At 32.8% G+C, this 15,025-nt stretch overlaps 1 protein-coding gene across 1 annotated transcript in view; it reads right to left on the bottom strand.

The window, feature by feature from the left end:
* ELP4 (elongator acetyltransferase complex subunit 4) overlaps positions 1–15,025 on the bottom strand; it is a 249,110-nt gene that overhangs the window by 177,347 nt on the left and 56,738 nt on the right. The window contains exons 4-5 of the mRNA XM_047070348.1: positions 13,747–13,878; positions 6,051–6,190 (exon numbers count right to left, since the gene is read on the bottom strand). Of these exons, the coding sequence (XP_046926304.1) occupies positions 6,051–6,190; positions 13,747–13,878 (272 nt within the window). The remainder of the gene's footprint in view (positions 1–6,050; positions 6,191–13,746; positions 13,879–15,025) is intronic.

Genomic DNA, 15,025 nt, shown 5'->3' with positions numbered 1-15,025 from the left:
GACTTCATCCAAATAGAAACAAAACAAAACAAAACAAAAAAACCTTCTGCACAACAAAGGAAACAATCAACAAAACTAAAAGGCAACCTTCGGAATGGGAGAAGATATTTGCAAATGACATATCTGATAAAGGGTTAGAATCCAAAATATGTAAAGAATTTATCAAAGTCAACACCATAAAAATGAATAATCCAATTAAAAAATGGGCAGAAGACAAAAAAAAAAAAAAGAAAAAAAATGGGCAGAAGACATGAATAGACACTTTTCCAAAGAAGACCTACAGATAGCCAACAGGCACATAAAAAGATGCTCAACATTAATATTATCAGGGAAATACAAATCAAAACTACAATGAGATATCACCTTACAGCTGTCAGAATGGCTAAAATCACCGGCACAACAAACAACAGGTGTTGAAGAAGATGTAGAGAAAGGGGAATCCTTTTGCAGTGTTGGTGGGAATGCAAACTGGTGCAGCCATTGTGGAAAACAGTAAGGAGGTTCCTCAAAAAGTTAAAAATACAACTATCTTATGATCCAGCAACTGCACTACTAGGTATTTAGCCAAAGAATACAAAAATATTAATTCAAAGTGATACATGCACCTTGATGTTTGTAACAGCATTATCTACAATAGTCAAATTATGGAAACAGTCCAAGTGTCCATCAACTAATGAAAGGAGAAAGAAGATGTTGTGTATATATATATATATATATACACACACACATACACAATGGAATATTATTCAGCTATAAAAAGAATGAAATCTTGCCGTTTGCACCAATGCGGATGGAGCTACAGTGCATTATGTTAAGTGAAATAAGTCAGTCAAAGAAAGACAAATAATGTATGATTTCACTCATATGTGGAATTTAAGAAACAAAAAACAAATGAGCAAAGGGGAAAAAAAGAGAGTCAAACCAGGAACAGACCCTTAACAATAGAGAACAAACTGATGGTTTCCAGAGGGGTGGTGGGCAGGGTATGAGTTAAATAGGAGATGGGGATTAAGGAGTGCCCTTGTGATGAGCACTGGGTGTTGTATTTAAGTACTGAATCATTATATTGTATGCCTGAACCTAATATTACATTGTATGTTAACTAACTGGAATTTAAATAAAAACTTAAAAAAAATAAATAAAATTTCAGGAGTTGCTGATTGGATGCAGGGAGTGAGAGAGAGGAGTCAAGGATCTAAGATTACTTTATTGAAGGGAAAAGAAAATTTGGAAGGACATACATAAATAAGAGGATGTATGCCTAGGGGAAGATGACTGAGACTAGAAATGTGGGAATTAGGTGGGAAATAATAATCAAAAACCATGCATATCAATGAAGATAGCATGCCAGGATGAGTGACTAAATTCTGCATACATGAAGTCCCCTTTAAAAGATAGAAAAATGAAGAAAGGCACACATGTAAGCAAGTAATTTGTCTTCATTGGTTAAAATGAGTTTCAGGATTAATAATTCTCTCTCTCAAAATTTTTAGATATTATCTTTTTACTTTAATCACATCACCAGCAGAATGGCCAATGTGTAAAATCCCTAATCACATTTACATCTTGCCTTTCCCTCAGCTCTGAGATTTGTATTAATGTATCATTTACTATACCCTTTTAATAAAGTAATTCAGCATACTTCTGAATCTTTAGACTTACCTAGAAGTTCTCTATCAAAATTCCTTTCTCATGAGTGAATTTTCTACTTATAACTTCTAAATATATTGTGGTTCTCTGCTTTGTAATGTAAGAGATCTGTAGTTTTGAAATAGAATGTACTCTTACATGGCTATGTTTCAGTTGCTAGTTTTACCCCACTAAATCTTTGAGGTAAGAACAAGGCTGTATTAATCTGAGTTATTACTATACTTTGTCCATTGATTCACTAGTTCATCAACTATCAACTCAACACCTGTGTCCTAAATTCATGAAATAAAGAGGTGTAGAAAGCATAACCCCCTTCCTCAAGGATTTCCACTGCTTGAGAGAGAAGATAAAAATGTAGACAATACAAATAACTATACTGTAATGTGCTAAGTGTCCTGACAGAGTATGAACAAAATTAAGTTGGAATTTATGGGGGGGGGTACATAACTACAATTTGTCTAGGAAAATATTACAGAAGGCTTATACATATGTTCCATTTAAGTGGTAGAGAGACTTGGCCAAATAAGAAAAGGAAGGACTTCTAAAATCTTAAGAAATATTCTTATCCTCTTTCCATTGATTTTCTCCTAGAAGTTCTCCTAAAAAGATAAATGGTTCTTTCAGAATTCAGTTCATTCAAATTAATTAATACAAAACTTCTAGTTAATATAAGAAACTACTGGCCATTTTTTAGATATCCATGTAAAAACAAAATCATGAATTTCAAAGAAACATATCAAAACAAATTCATTCTGTTTACTACCAACTGTATGTAAAGTCAATATTCAAGATATGGTCTATCAATTAAAAAAAGTAATATTTTACAATATAGCAGGTATATCAATTGGCTTTGGCTTCCATAACAAAATACTATAGACTGAGTGGCTTAATCAACAAGAATTAATTCTGTAGAAATTCTGGGGACTAGAAGTCCAAGATCAAGGTGCTAGCAGGGTTGTATCTGGTGAGAGCTCCACCAATGGGTTATAGATGACCACCTTTTTTCTGTGTTGTTCACATGGCCCTTCCTGGATTTGTGCTCAAGGGAAAGAGTAGGAGCTGGATGTCTTTCCCTCTTTTTTAAGAACACCAGTCCTATCAGACTAAGGTCCTACCCTCATGACATCATGCAACCAAAATTACCTCCCAAAGTTTTGTCTCCAAATACCATCATATGTACTTTAACATATAAATTTGGGGTGTTGGGGAGGGAACCACAAACATTCATTTTGTAACAGTATGTTAGATTTGTTAATAAATAAGAAAGCTGAAACACCATCCCTAGTATGAAGAATGGCATTATCTTTCTAGTGAGAAAACAGAACTGTCTTTGCATATCTGTTAGCAAAGATTAATTCAAAACTATGTCAAGTTAGGGGTGCCTGGGTGGCTCAGTCGGTTGTGTCCGACCTCGGCTCAGGTCATGATCTGGTGGTCTGTGAGTTCGAGCCCCACATCAGGCTCTGGTCTGACAGCTCAGAGCCTGGAGCCTGCTTCGGATTCTGTGTCTCCCTCTCTCTCTGCCCCCCCCCCCACCCCGCCCCACTCATGCTCTCTCTCTCTCTCTGTCCAAAATAAATAAACATTAAAAAAAAAACAAAAAAACTATGTCAAGTTAAAAATAATCTTAGATCACAAACTTATTCTCAAAATCAGTTCTCCTATCACTGTTTTGTGTCAACTTATCTGATTTACGACAATGAAATATTAAAACAAAACTATTGAGTAATATTGGTGTGATATTTCTCAGGTTTTTATAGCCAGGCTTTGCTTTGAAAGCTTAAATTATATGTATGAACATTTTCCATGGGCAAACCTGCTGATGATTTTAAATCAGTTAATGCAAATTTTAAATGATCTTCAGTTTTTCTCACCATAAAAAAACTTTATGTTTCAACAGTGCCTTCAGAATATATGAAATTATATATTATATCCTCACATCTGATAGTGGGACACAACTATACCCTCTAGTCTTAATAGCAGGAAAAGTATAGACAACTGTAAAGCTTAGCTTTATTGTTCCATAAATGAACCAGTAAAGTTCATTTTAGTGAAATGAGCACATGCTTTTCATAAATTAAATCCCACATGGTAAGTACTCATTTTCAAAATTAATTTAATTACATGTTTAAAGTTTAATTACATTTAATTAAGCATTTAAGTTTAATATGAAATAAATGAATTATCAGTTAACTACTATGAAATGAAATATTGCCTTGATAATTGAAATCTATAAATTTTCCTATTCTATGCAAAACTGCTAGCTCTCAAAAAACATTCTGAAAAAGTATGTATTTTAAAGACTAGAGGACTATATTCTCACAGGTGATCAAGTTTTTTTTTTTCCTGGCACCCAGCTTCATGTGCTGCACATTTACTGCAGGAGCAAATGGAGACAGCCTGGCAGACAAAAAAAAAAAGCAGAGGTTTTGAAGACTTAGTCACCAACAGCCTGAAAAAGTGGGAAAGCTACTTAGCATCTCTGACCTCAAGTTTCCTATAAAATGGAGAAAATATTACTTCTTTCGGAGGGTTGTGGGAGGATTAAATGAGCTATCCCATGGTCTAATGCCTGGAACAGTGCCTGACATGGAACAGGTAGTCAATAAATGTTAATTCCCTCCTTCTTTTAGTTGCTGATTGAATGAACAAAAACCTTGTACTTTGGGGCTTAAAGAAAGTTTTATTATTTAAATGTTTTATTAGTTACAAAAGTAACACTATATTTTTTGTTCACTTACATCATACTTAATGGACATTTTATATTTTTTATTTCCCTTAGCACTCTATAAATGGAGGCAATATAGCATTATTGCTAACACAGAATTTTGAGTCAGAAAGAACCAACTTTGAATCTGGGTTCCACCACTTACTGCTTGAGGAATCAGGGAAAAGTTATTTCCCAAGCCATAAAAGCATATGTATGTCTGGTTTACTGAATGACAAAAATTAAGAATGAGTATAATCAGTATAGTCATTCAAACTTAACAAAATATTACTGATGTAGGTAGGACAAATGGTATCCCCCCTATGCTAATTTTTCACAGAAGGATATTTATTTTCACTGAATTTTAGGGATTTTCCTAAGGATGGACTCAGCATCAGAACCCAGATTTCTTTCTTTGTTTCTTTACCAGTGTTCTTTCCTCCATAACATAGGAAGGTAAAGGCAAAGGACACCAAAGTCTCTTGAAGCAGTAAAGCAAAAGAAAGAGAGGGATCTGACTTAGGTTAATCCTGGTTCTATCACTTAATAGTTGAGCCTCAAGTAAACAACTTCTTAAATTTTGGTATCTTCTTCTGGAAAATGGGAATACAGTTATGTTTCATACAAGGGTTTTACTAGACAACAAATGCAATGTGTAGTAGAGTGACTGACACACAGCAGTCAATCATTAATCATTGCTATTAACACTAAGACAACATCAGAGTACCATTTTTGGTAAGTCTCAAGCCACAGAATGGAGAAACCATAATGAAGCAAAGAATTTTTTTTTTGGGGGGGGACACAGATTTAATAAAAATAAGACAGCCTTTACTAAATTCTCAAGTAATATTCCTGGAAAAGAGACTTTAGACTTGTAAGTCATTTCAGTTCCTGTCTATTAAATCTCCATTTAAGGAGATCACTTTGAAGATGTGGTCAGTGAAGATCAGGTCACTTTGAAAATAATGGTTTTACAATATGAAAGAAAATAGAGGCAACACCCTATTCCATGGATTAGTTTCTATGATTCAACAGTTAAGAATTGAAATTAAATATTCTTAACACTATATATAAATTATTCAATGTCAAGTACTGTAATTTTCAGACTTTTGTCTTAATAAAGTTAGTATCACTATAAACATGTTGTATTTGTTTAATATTTAAAGCCCTTAACTGTAAAACTCAAAAAACCTTACATTGCTCTTAAGGCAATCTAAAAAACTACAAATTGTTTATTTACAGAATAACTAACTACAAATAGAAAGCCTTAATAAATAAAATATCGGAAAACATATTTACTTTCTGAAAGAACATTTATTGAAAAACAGCATTACTTTATACCATTTTCACTGCTAAGTAGTTTTTAGATATCTATTTGCATTTAGGACTAAAAGACCCTAATTTAAAAACTATTCCACATTTTCTCAAAATTAAAAACAGGAGGTATTATAATTTTGGTATACAGACTTTTCAAACTGCAAATTAAGGATAATAGCATATACAACAGTTATAGGACCAGAAAAAGAAAACTAAATATAAAGAAATATTATGAAACATATACACAAGTAAGATCACATATTTTATAGAAAACATTTATTATTAGGATATGTACCTTTAGTTATGCATTATTTCAAAGAATGTGGTAAAAATGCATTCTATTAACCTGTGAAATCAGAAATGGGTCATTACTTACCATGGTTCTATATTAAGAGTTGAAGATGATTTTTCTGGGAAAAAAAATCCATGCCATTTTGAAGCCTCAATTAGTTCTTGTGGCATCTTTTTTGATGCATCATAATAGTGACCAAATCTTGAAGATGATACTGGTCCAGCCTGTTAAGAAAAGCCATACTGGTCATTAAAAAAATTATTATTATTATTTTTTAATTATTGTTTTTTTAAACTACAATGTATTCGAACTACATTCAGCAAAATATTGATACATTTATGCATTTTAATGCTGATAAGGAAGAGCTGATACACATAGACTTATTAAATTTCAAAGAAGCATACAACAACTTTTATTATTTTAAATAATAGTTAGAAATCAACCTTTTCATTTCCCATGTTTCTTCACTCCTGGTGGTCACTAAATTTGATAAGAATTCTCTTTGCTTTTCTTACCTTCCTGAGTTGAAAAAAAATTAATATACATGTTTTAATTATTTTTTAAAGATTCCAGGTTTAAATGATCAATTAAATATGGAGTTGCTAAGAACTAATGAAAACTTAAGCCAATTAAATCATTGGTGAGGGGCTCAAAAAAACTAGCTTTTTAAACATATTGAGCTGAGCATCATTTAAAAGCTAAATTCTCACAAGATAGTGTGTATATACATTCAAAATTTCTTGCTAATTTTAAATTAAGCTCATAGTATAAAATGTATTGAGGACACTCCCGATGGGAACAAGGCACATGATAAGGAGGAAGAATGTATATAAACTACATTAGATAAATCAGAAACCTGACATCATCATTAGTTCATTGATGCCTCCTCTTTTGTGCTATTATCAGTTTCTCCAACAAATTATCTTCTACACAAGTAACTCTAATAACTGTTGATGCTGAATTTATGTACATAGGATAGTAAAGGCCTAGTAACAGAACATTCTCATTATATTGCTTTGAATGGATTCTGTGCTGATTCAACTCATTAGAAATATGTACACACCTCTGTACAAAGTTGAATTCCTAACAGGTTCCACCTGGCGATAGTTTCCAATAGTTTCTAATCTAAATTTACATAGTTTCCACTGTCCTGAATGCTATAAAACAGACATATTTCAGAACATTCAACAAAACAGATAATCTGCAGATAATCTCTGCAGAAATGGAAGAGTAAATTCTCATTTTACGAAGTAACTGACAACTTTGTAATTTAGATAAGAAACAGACATTTGCTTGACACTAGATATTTGCATTTTGAGACTTAAAGGATTAATATTCTTCCACTGAATGCCTACCAACATCAACTCTACAGTAACACAGGATAAACAAATTTAAGTCTAATAGAAATATTATTCTCTGATACAGAGTCTGTGAGTTTGGCATTTACTTTCTAAATAAAATGACTGTTTATCCCTCCATAAGATACTGTTCACTTTCATTAAGGAAAGAGACCTATCAATTGGCTCCATCTAATGTTTACAATACAATATATACACAAGTGTGGTTCTCAAAACATGATTTATCTGTTTACCAAGACAGTGTTAACAAATAAAGTATGAGACATTAAAGTATACTTCTTAAAAATAGGGTAAAGTTTTTAAATGTAAAGTTATTAGTATAAAGCAATTTAAACAAGGTCTGTTCTTTGGCCTATAATCTATTCTTTATCCGGATTATAGTTCAGAATGTTTTTACTGCAATCTCTGCTAGAGCTCATCTTTTTATTGTGTAAGTCCAGGCCCCCTTAATGTTTTAGAAAGGCCTTGACTAACTGAACTTTGATCTGATGTCTTCATTGAGAAAAACACCAGGTTGCCCATTTCAGATGCAAATCCTCCTAAGGCCCAATAGAATTTAGTAAAGACAGCAAAAAAGAAGAAACAAGAAGTTTCCAGGATCCTCTTTGAGAATCCTGGGGCACACTGGTGTCCTTAATCCACGCTGCTCCATGGATTAAGGTAGGTGATAACCTTTCCTGATTCAAAAGAATAAGCAGAGTGCCTACAAACTGGGTGGAGACTAGGATTTGGTAATAATAAAACACCATGCAATAAAAGCTTGGTCTATGTCAGAAGCCTCTGAAAAGGCCTCAATGTACCACATTCCCAGGCCTAGTAGGGAAGCTTGCAAAAGCCTACCTGAATCAAATAAGCATGAATAATCTATTTTAGCAGACTGGCCATGGGGAGAGAGAAAGAAAGAGAGACTTTTCGCTTCTTTTAAGTTTGAGTTAATAAATTTATTAGTGCACTGAAGGTTCTTGAAGTCTTGGGCACTCAGAGAAATATGCTAAATTGCCAAGAAGCAAAGTATGCTTTTAAAGTTGCCGTCTCTATTAATGTTTCTAATTATAATATTAATGTGATAGAAATCTCTGATTTGGGATGAATCAAGGCAGAAAATTGATTTCATGCTGTGACAGTTTACATATAGAACACAAATAATTCATTAAAATGTAAGAATAAATTTGGAAGCTTTTCTTATTACCATTATTAATTTTTTAGAAATTATAATTAAATATGGTAACTAAAATATTCACAAGGTAGACATAAAAATTTTTATTAATGATGAAATTTTATTAATCCTTCAATAAAAATGAAAATGGAAAATAAATATATATTTATAGGAAAAACGATTCTGTAAGGTTTTTTCTACCCATGACACAAAGCATTAACATACAATCAGATTTTTTAAATAATGTGAAATCATAAAACAAAGACTTCAAATATTTCCTCGGAAAAGAGATAACTAAATGTTTTAAATCTGACAATAGTAATACTCTATGAAAAAATGTCAACTCCACAAATGAAAGATGCGTTAAAAAAATCAAAATATCATCAATAGCTAAGTCAGTTTTACTCAGTTTGTTAAGAACATGTTGCTTTAGTTTTACATTATGAAAACTTCTATTTCACAGTCTCAAACTATCCTTTACATTTGTCAGTTGTGGAACAGAGTATAATGGACCGGTTCAGTAAAAATTTGCTATGCTAAGGGAAAATTAACTCTGATGGGGGGCCAGCAGGGGTACAGAGCAATAAAACAATACCATCCCCTACCTCCAGTATGTTAGAAAGAATCAAAACTTTCAGAGAAAAGTTGCACACAAATAAAGTCTAAATAAGACATTTTCTTATTATTGTTACCATTTCTTGTTTCTCAGTATGGCATAACGGAAAGCAAGAGCCCAAATGATTAATTAACCATTTTGAGCCTCAGTTCAATCACTAATAACTATTTTGCTAGGCTGCTGTGAGAATCTAATGCAACACTGGCAATGAATATTTTGTAAATTGTGAAGCACTACATAAGTAATATTAATTATTGTTATTGTGTCATGATTCACTAGGGAACAGAAGATCCATCACTATCCTTTGCAGTAACATTGCCTTATTGAAAAAAATGATATCTGTTGTCACCTGTACCATGCACATATCTATCACAGGACTATCGTGGCTGAATCACTAAGATAGAAAGCCAAGGTATAATGAGGATTTAACATAATAAAGATCTAATATATTGCCATGAAGTGCGAGAGCCTTATAAGCTTTGGTAGTAGAACTATACAATATTAAAGAAATTGGGTCTCAGAATATCCTGTAAGTTACCAATTCTTGGGGTGAAAAGGGAATAGGATTTGATGATTGGACAGGGAAAAAAAGAGCATGCCTACCTAAGACAGAGAGTCAAAATGACAGGACAAGAGAAGGGGGACTTTTTAAAGCCACACACCCCTCCAACTGGAAGAAGCACTGTTTTATGCTTTATTGAGCTATTGTTACTGATTTAGGTGTGCATATTCTTATCTTTTTTTTTTTTTTTTGCATTCCCTAAGTGGGAATGTGACTACAGTCTTAGGATCTGGTGGCAACTTATATTAAGAAGCATCTCTGATAAATGCCACAGCTAGTTTTGGACTACTTGTTTGATCTATACTTGTAATAGTGTTAACTATATTTTGTCACAGATAAAATACAGAAAACCCAGGGTTTTGTTGTTTTTAAACTAATAATGGCAAAGTAAAATCTGGATTTATAAAGTAGATGACAGCTGACGACCAAAATCTATTAATCTCAGCAAATCCTCATTCACAAAATTTCTGTGACAGGCAAATACACATGCTGACCAAATTTCAAAGAAAAGCAAAGAAGCCAGAAGACGATTCTATTTTGTAAACTTGACAGAGCTAACTTATAAATACTAAGAAATTTAAGTTTGACCACTGACAGTAAATTTGAAAAAAGCCATTTTTTATTTATATTAATTAATGCAACTTAACTCAGTTTTGCATTTAATTCACATACTATATAATTCATTCACTCATGCATTCAACAAATAACTGGTGAGCACCCACTACAGGCCAGTAAAACAAGATATTCAAAGTCCCTTTCTTCCATTGAGCTTACCTACTAGTAGGAAGACAGAGATAATATTATCTGTTAGGTGATGATAAGTGCCCTGGAGAAAAATAAGACCTTGAAAGGAGATAACAGTGAGAGAGTGATTTTATTTTATAGAGAATGAGAAAAAAAAAATACATTCCTGATAAAGTGATATTTTAGCGGAGAACTCAAGAAAATGGGAGAGGAAGTCATCTAGGAAAGTTCAGTGTAAGAAGAGCACAATTTTTAAAACAAACTGTAAACCTTGAAAACTGACCATGGGGCTTATGTTTTGTTTCATTTCGTTTTGTTTTTAAAGGAGAGAGTGGGGCCAGGAGGGGCAGAGGGAGAGAAAGGGAGACTCCCCAGCAGGCTCCAGGCTATCAGCTCAGCCTGGAACCCATGAATCATGAAATCATGACCTGAGTCAAAATCAAGAGTCTGATGCTTAATCAACTGAGCCACCCAGGCACCCCTTGCCCCATGTTTAAACAGATTTTGTAACAAGCAGTAAAAAAATAAAGCTTAAAGTTTCAGATATTTGCATCTTTACTTATAATTTCATGTGAAGAATGTTAGTGACCAATGAAAAAACCAAAATATAATGGAGATAAGAGTAAAATAAAGTAAGTAAATGCGAGAGACAAGTGATTTATACAACTTGGACTGTCTTTACAAGAAAGCTGATTTAACTTAGAGCTTTTGTTCATTACAGGTTCTTTCAGAATCCCACTAGAAAAATTAGAATATAGTCTTTCTTCACCAAAGAGTCACCATTAAGCCCAGTAACTTAAGTGAAACTATCGGCTGAAAGACATGAATGAAGTTCTTTGCCATTAGGCTTCTCAAGTGCTAGTCCTACACTCCTTGTCTATTTTAATCTCTATCACTCTACTCACATTTTCCTAAGCAGAATAACTACATTTATTTTGGCCTCTTCTACCCAGTTCTCAATCACATCCAAGCTAGGCTATGTCTGTAACAACTGACTAGGCAGAGCTTCTTCCCTTTATTTTTTAATACAAATATATGGTGTTATACTGTACACATATACCATACACATAATACACATATTATGGTATATGTTCATTTATATGGTATATAGTTTATTTAACTAGGTGCTTACTGGTGGACATTTAGGTTCTTTCCAATCTTTTGCTATTAAAGATATACTGCAAAAAATAGCTCATATATATTTCATTTTACATGTAAGTAAATATATTCATAATGTAAATGCCCCAAAGGATCAAAGGGTATATATTTTCTATAATTCTAAAGGCTACTACCAGATTACCCTCCACAGAAATTGTACTTATTTACATTTCCACCAGCAAAGTATAAAAGTACTAATTTACCCACACCTCTGCTAATTTAGTGTCTTACCAAACATTTTAGGTTATTGACAATCTGTTAAGAGAAAAACAGGTCAGTGCAGTTTTAATTTGCATTTTTCTTATTGTAAGTGAAACTGGGCATCTGCTTCTATATGTTTAAGAGCCACTAAATTTCCTTTGTATATTTCCACCCATTTTTAAAAAATTAGGTTGGTAGACTATTCCTTATTCATTTTAGAAGTTCTTTGTATATAAGGAAAATTTATTCCTTATTCTATCAGTTGCAAATACCCTCGCTTCGGTTTGTAGTTTGTTCACAGTCATGTAAATCATGCTTAAAAATGTATTCAAATAGCTTTTCCAGCTAAATTAGAACAACTTACCATTGCTTAATATGTACCTATGTACCATATTTTATACTTAGTACACAGTTGATACTTAATATTTGCTGAATGACTGAATACATTTATCAAACACCAAATGCTTATAATCTGGGCATTAATACAGATGCTGGAGATACAAGAGAAAATAAAACAGGCTCTCTGCCCTCACAGAGAATTCTCCACAGAGAATACAGAATTCTCCACAGAGAATTCTGTCTGGTGGAGAACACAGTTATACCAACAATTACCTATAACATTATATTAGAAGTTTAAAATACTTTAAAATACATGAAGGGCTGGGGCGCCTGGGTGGCTCAGTCAGTTGAGCATCCGACTTTGGCTCAGGTCATGATCTCACGGTCCATTAGTTCGAGCCCCGTGTCGGGCTCTGTGCTGACAGCTCAGAGCCTGGAGCCTGCTTCGGATTCTGTGTCTCCCTCTCTCTCTGCCCCTTCCCTGCTCATGCTCTGTCTCTCTCTGTCTCAAAAATAAATAAAACGTTAAAAAGAAATTTTTAAAAAATAAAAAACAAAATAAAAATAAAAAAAATAAAATACATGAAGGGCTGTGAACACAAAAATAAGAAATTAGATAATAATGTATGGAAAACTGTCAGAGTAGTAACATTCGCACTTGGAGAAGGCTGAGTTGGTGAATAAGAAAGGGAAGATCATTACCAGCATAAATATAAGCTATTTATAAGGAGCAAATCTCATAGGACAGGTGAATATAGTGTTTTATAATCACACAGGAGGAGTTAAAAGGTAGGTTTGGATAAGGTTCTACAGATCTTATACATAATCTTGAGAAGTGTGTATTTTATATTTCAGGCTTTTAATGGCAAACAGGTTTCATCTTACATATTCACTGGTAGTGACCACCCAGAATATTGCAGAGAATACTAAGGCTTTGTCTAAGCTTGGTTAGAAGGGTGTTATGATATACAGTCTACCATGCATTTAGAAGGAGGCAGTGGAAACAGTATACCAAATTATGCATTTGCAGTTAAGGAGTGTTATAAACATATTTCTGTCCTTGGGGAAGGAACAGTCAATGTGGAAGACTAAGGAAGGGTGGACTATGGGTGCCATGTCTCATATTAAAATTTCTTTCTTTTCTACCAATATGATAATGTCCGGTAGACATTAAAGTGTTCTGAAGACTGAAGTAAACAATCAAAAAAGGAGCTAAGTGAATAGAGCCTTCCCTAGGAGCAGAGTTCATAAGCTTTAGTGGGCAGATTCACTGATATCTGTTTTCTCAGAAAATTTCCCTTCACTTCCTATCTCTTAGTCTATCCACACCGAATATTTATAGGTATTCAAGCTGGATAGAAATAGCCTTAATGTGTTTGCTTACTTTGGCTTGCAACCGTATAATAAAAGATTCTACATGGAGGGTATAGAAGAAATGAAATCTATTTTGGTAAAAAAGAAAAAATTGCCATAATTTTATTTGTAAGAAATATCATCTTGATAAAATACAAATAAAATATTAGTCATTTAAATGAGCAAATAGACATCGTAGTGCATTTAAAGAATAACAGGTATACCACAAAAGAGTCTATAAGATGAAAACAAGTACATTTACAAATTTTAGAAAAGTTTCTATGTTGACTTGCCTCCATCTTGGGTAATAACTGGTAACGCCAAGCTATTTTCATTTTAATGTTAGATTCTGCTGTTTTATGATTACATGCGTCTTCATCAAAATCTTTTTTAACATTATCATCAAGTAATGGTGCAGGAAGTTCCTAAGAAAACAGAATGACACGTTATTCAGCATCTGTGATTTAAAAATGTGACAATTTTCTTAAATGATAATATTAGCAATACTAGAACTTTCCAATGTCTTGATGCCTTAAAAATGATTCAAACATAAAGTCATGACAATATAGCTATTTCTAAAACAGAGGAAATATTATATATATAATATTGTGAAGTTTAATTTTTTAGGAATGAACTAGAATTTAAAGAAAATATTCAAACTTGTATACCATGAAAAGCCAAATGCTATTGCAACAAGAGGTATGATCTTTTCATACATATATACTATATATTTAAAGCAAAGTCTGGAATTAGCATTTATGTATTGCATTTAAAGCAAAGTCTGAAATTAGCATTTATGTATTGCATTTAATTACTGTTATGTTTCCTGCAAGGTAAAAATACAGCATGTGTGCAATCTGTTTACTGGTTTGTAATACTAGAATGCAAAAAACTCATTCATGAAAATAACAGGTGAAGTAACAACTAAGAATACAGGCATTTATTTTGCCCTTATCAAACGTTACTTTTGTAAATGCAAACCTTTGTCTCTTCTCTTAACAATGAAAATAGATTTAACTCTCATTAAGTGAAGAGGTATTGAAGTCCAATTTTATCTTTTCTTTTTTGGAAGCTGACCTAGGGAGGAACAGCTATAAAAAACATTGAAAACATGTGTGTGTGTGTGTGTGTGTGTGTGTGTGTGTGTGTAAAGAGGCACTACAGTAACAACGCAAAGAAAAAAGTACATAAGTTTCTTGGAGAAGGAAAGCACATGAAATTGTTGCCTTTTTTATTAGTCAAAATCATAAAGATAATATGGGGTGCTGGATTAGTAAACACAATCTTGTGTTATGTCATAAATTAGTCTAAATTGCAACTTTTACTTTGCAAGATCAAATGTATTTATTCTTAGAATAATGTCAACTAATCAGCTGGAAAACACATTAACCATTATATATTTTAGTTATCTACTAAAAGACCTCCAAATAGATCTACACTTTAATTTATGCTAGTATTAGATGAGTTATATTATTTAACTCTGAATCCATCATTCCTAGCAAAGCATTAGCATCTTACAAAATATAAAGTAACTTCTTCTAATGGAAATAAATATTTGTGAGGCATATGGTA

This window comes from Lynx rufus, unplaced genomic scaffold, assembly GCF_022079265.1.
Source record: "Lynx rufus isolate CCGP_SWC_20201006 ecotype Redwood Valley unplaced genomic scaffold, mLynRuf1.p SCAF_9, whole genome shotgun sequence".
Taxonomy (NCBI): Eukaryota; Metazoa; Chordata; class Mammalia; order Carnivora; family Felidae; genus Lynx; species Lynx rufus.
This window is presented reverse-complemented; position numbering and strand designations above follow the sequence as displayed.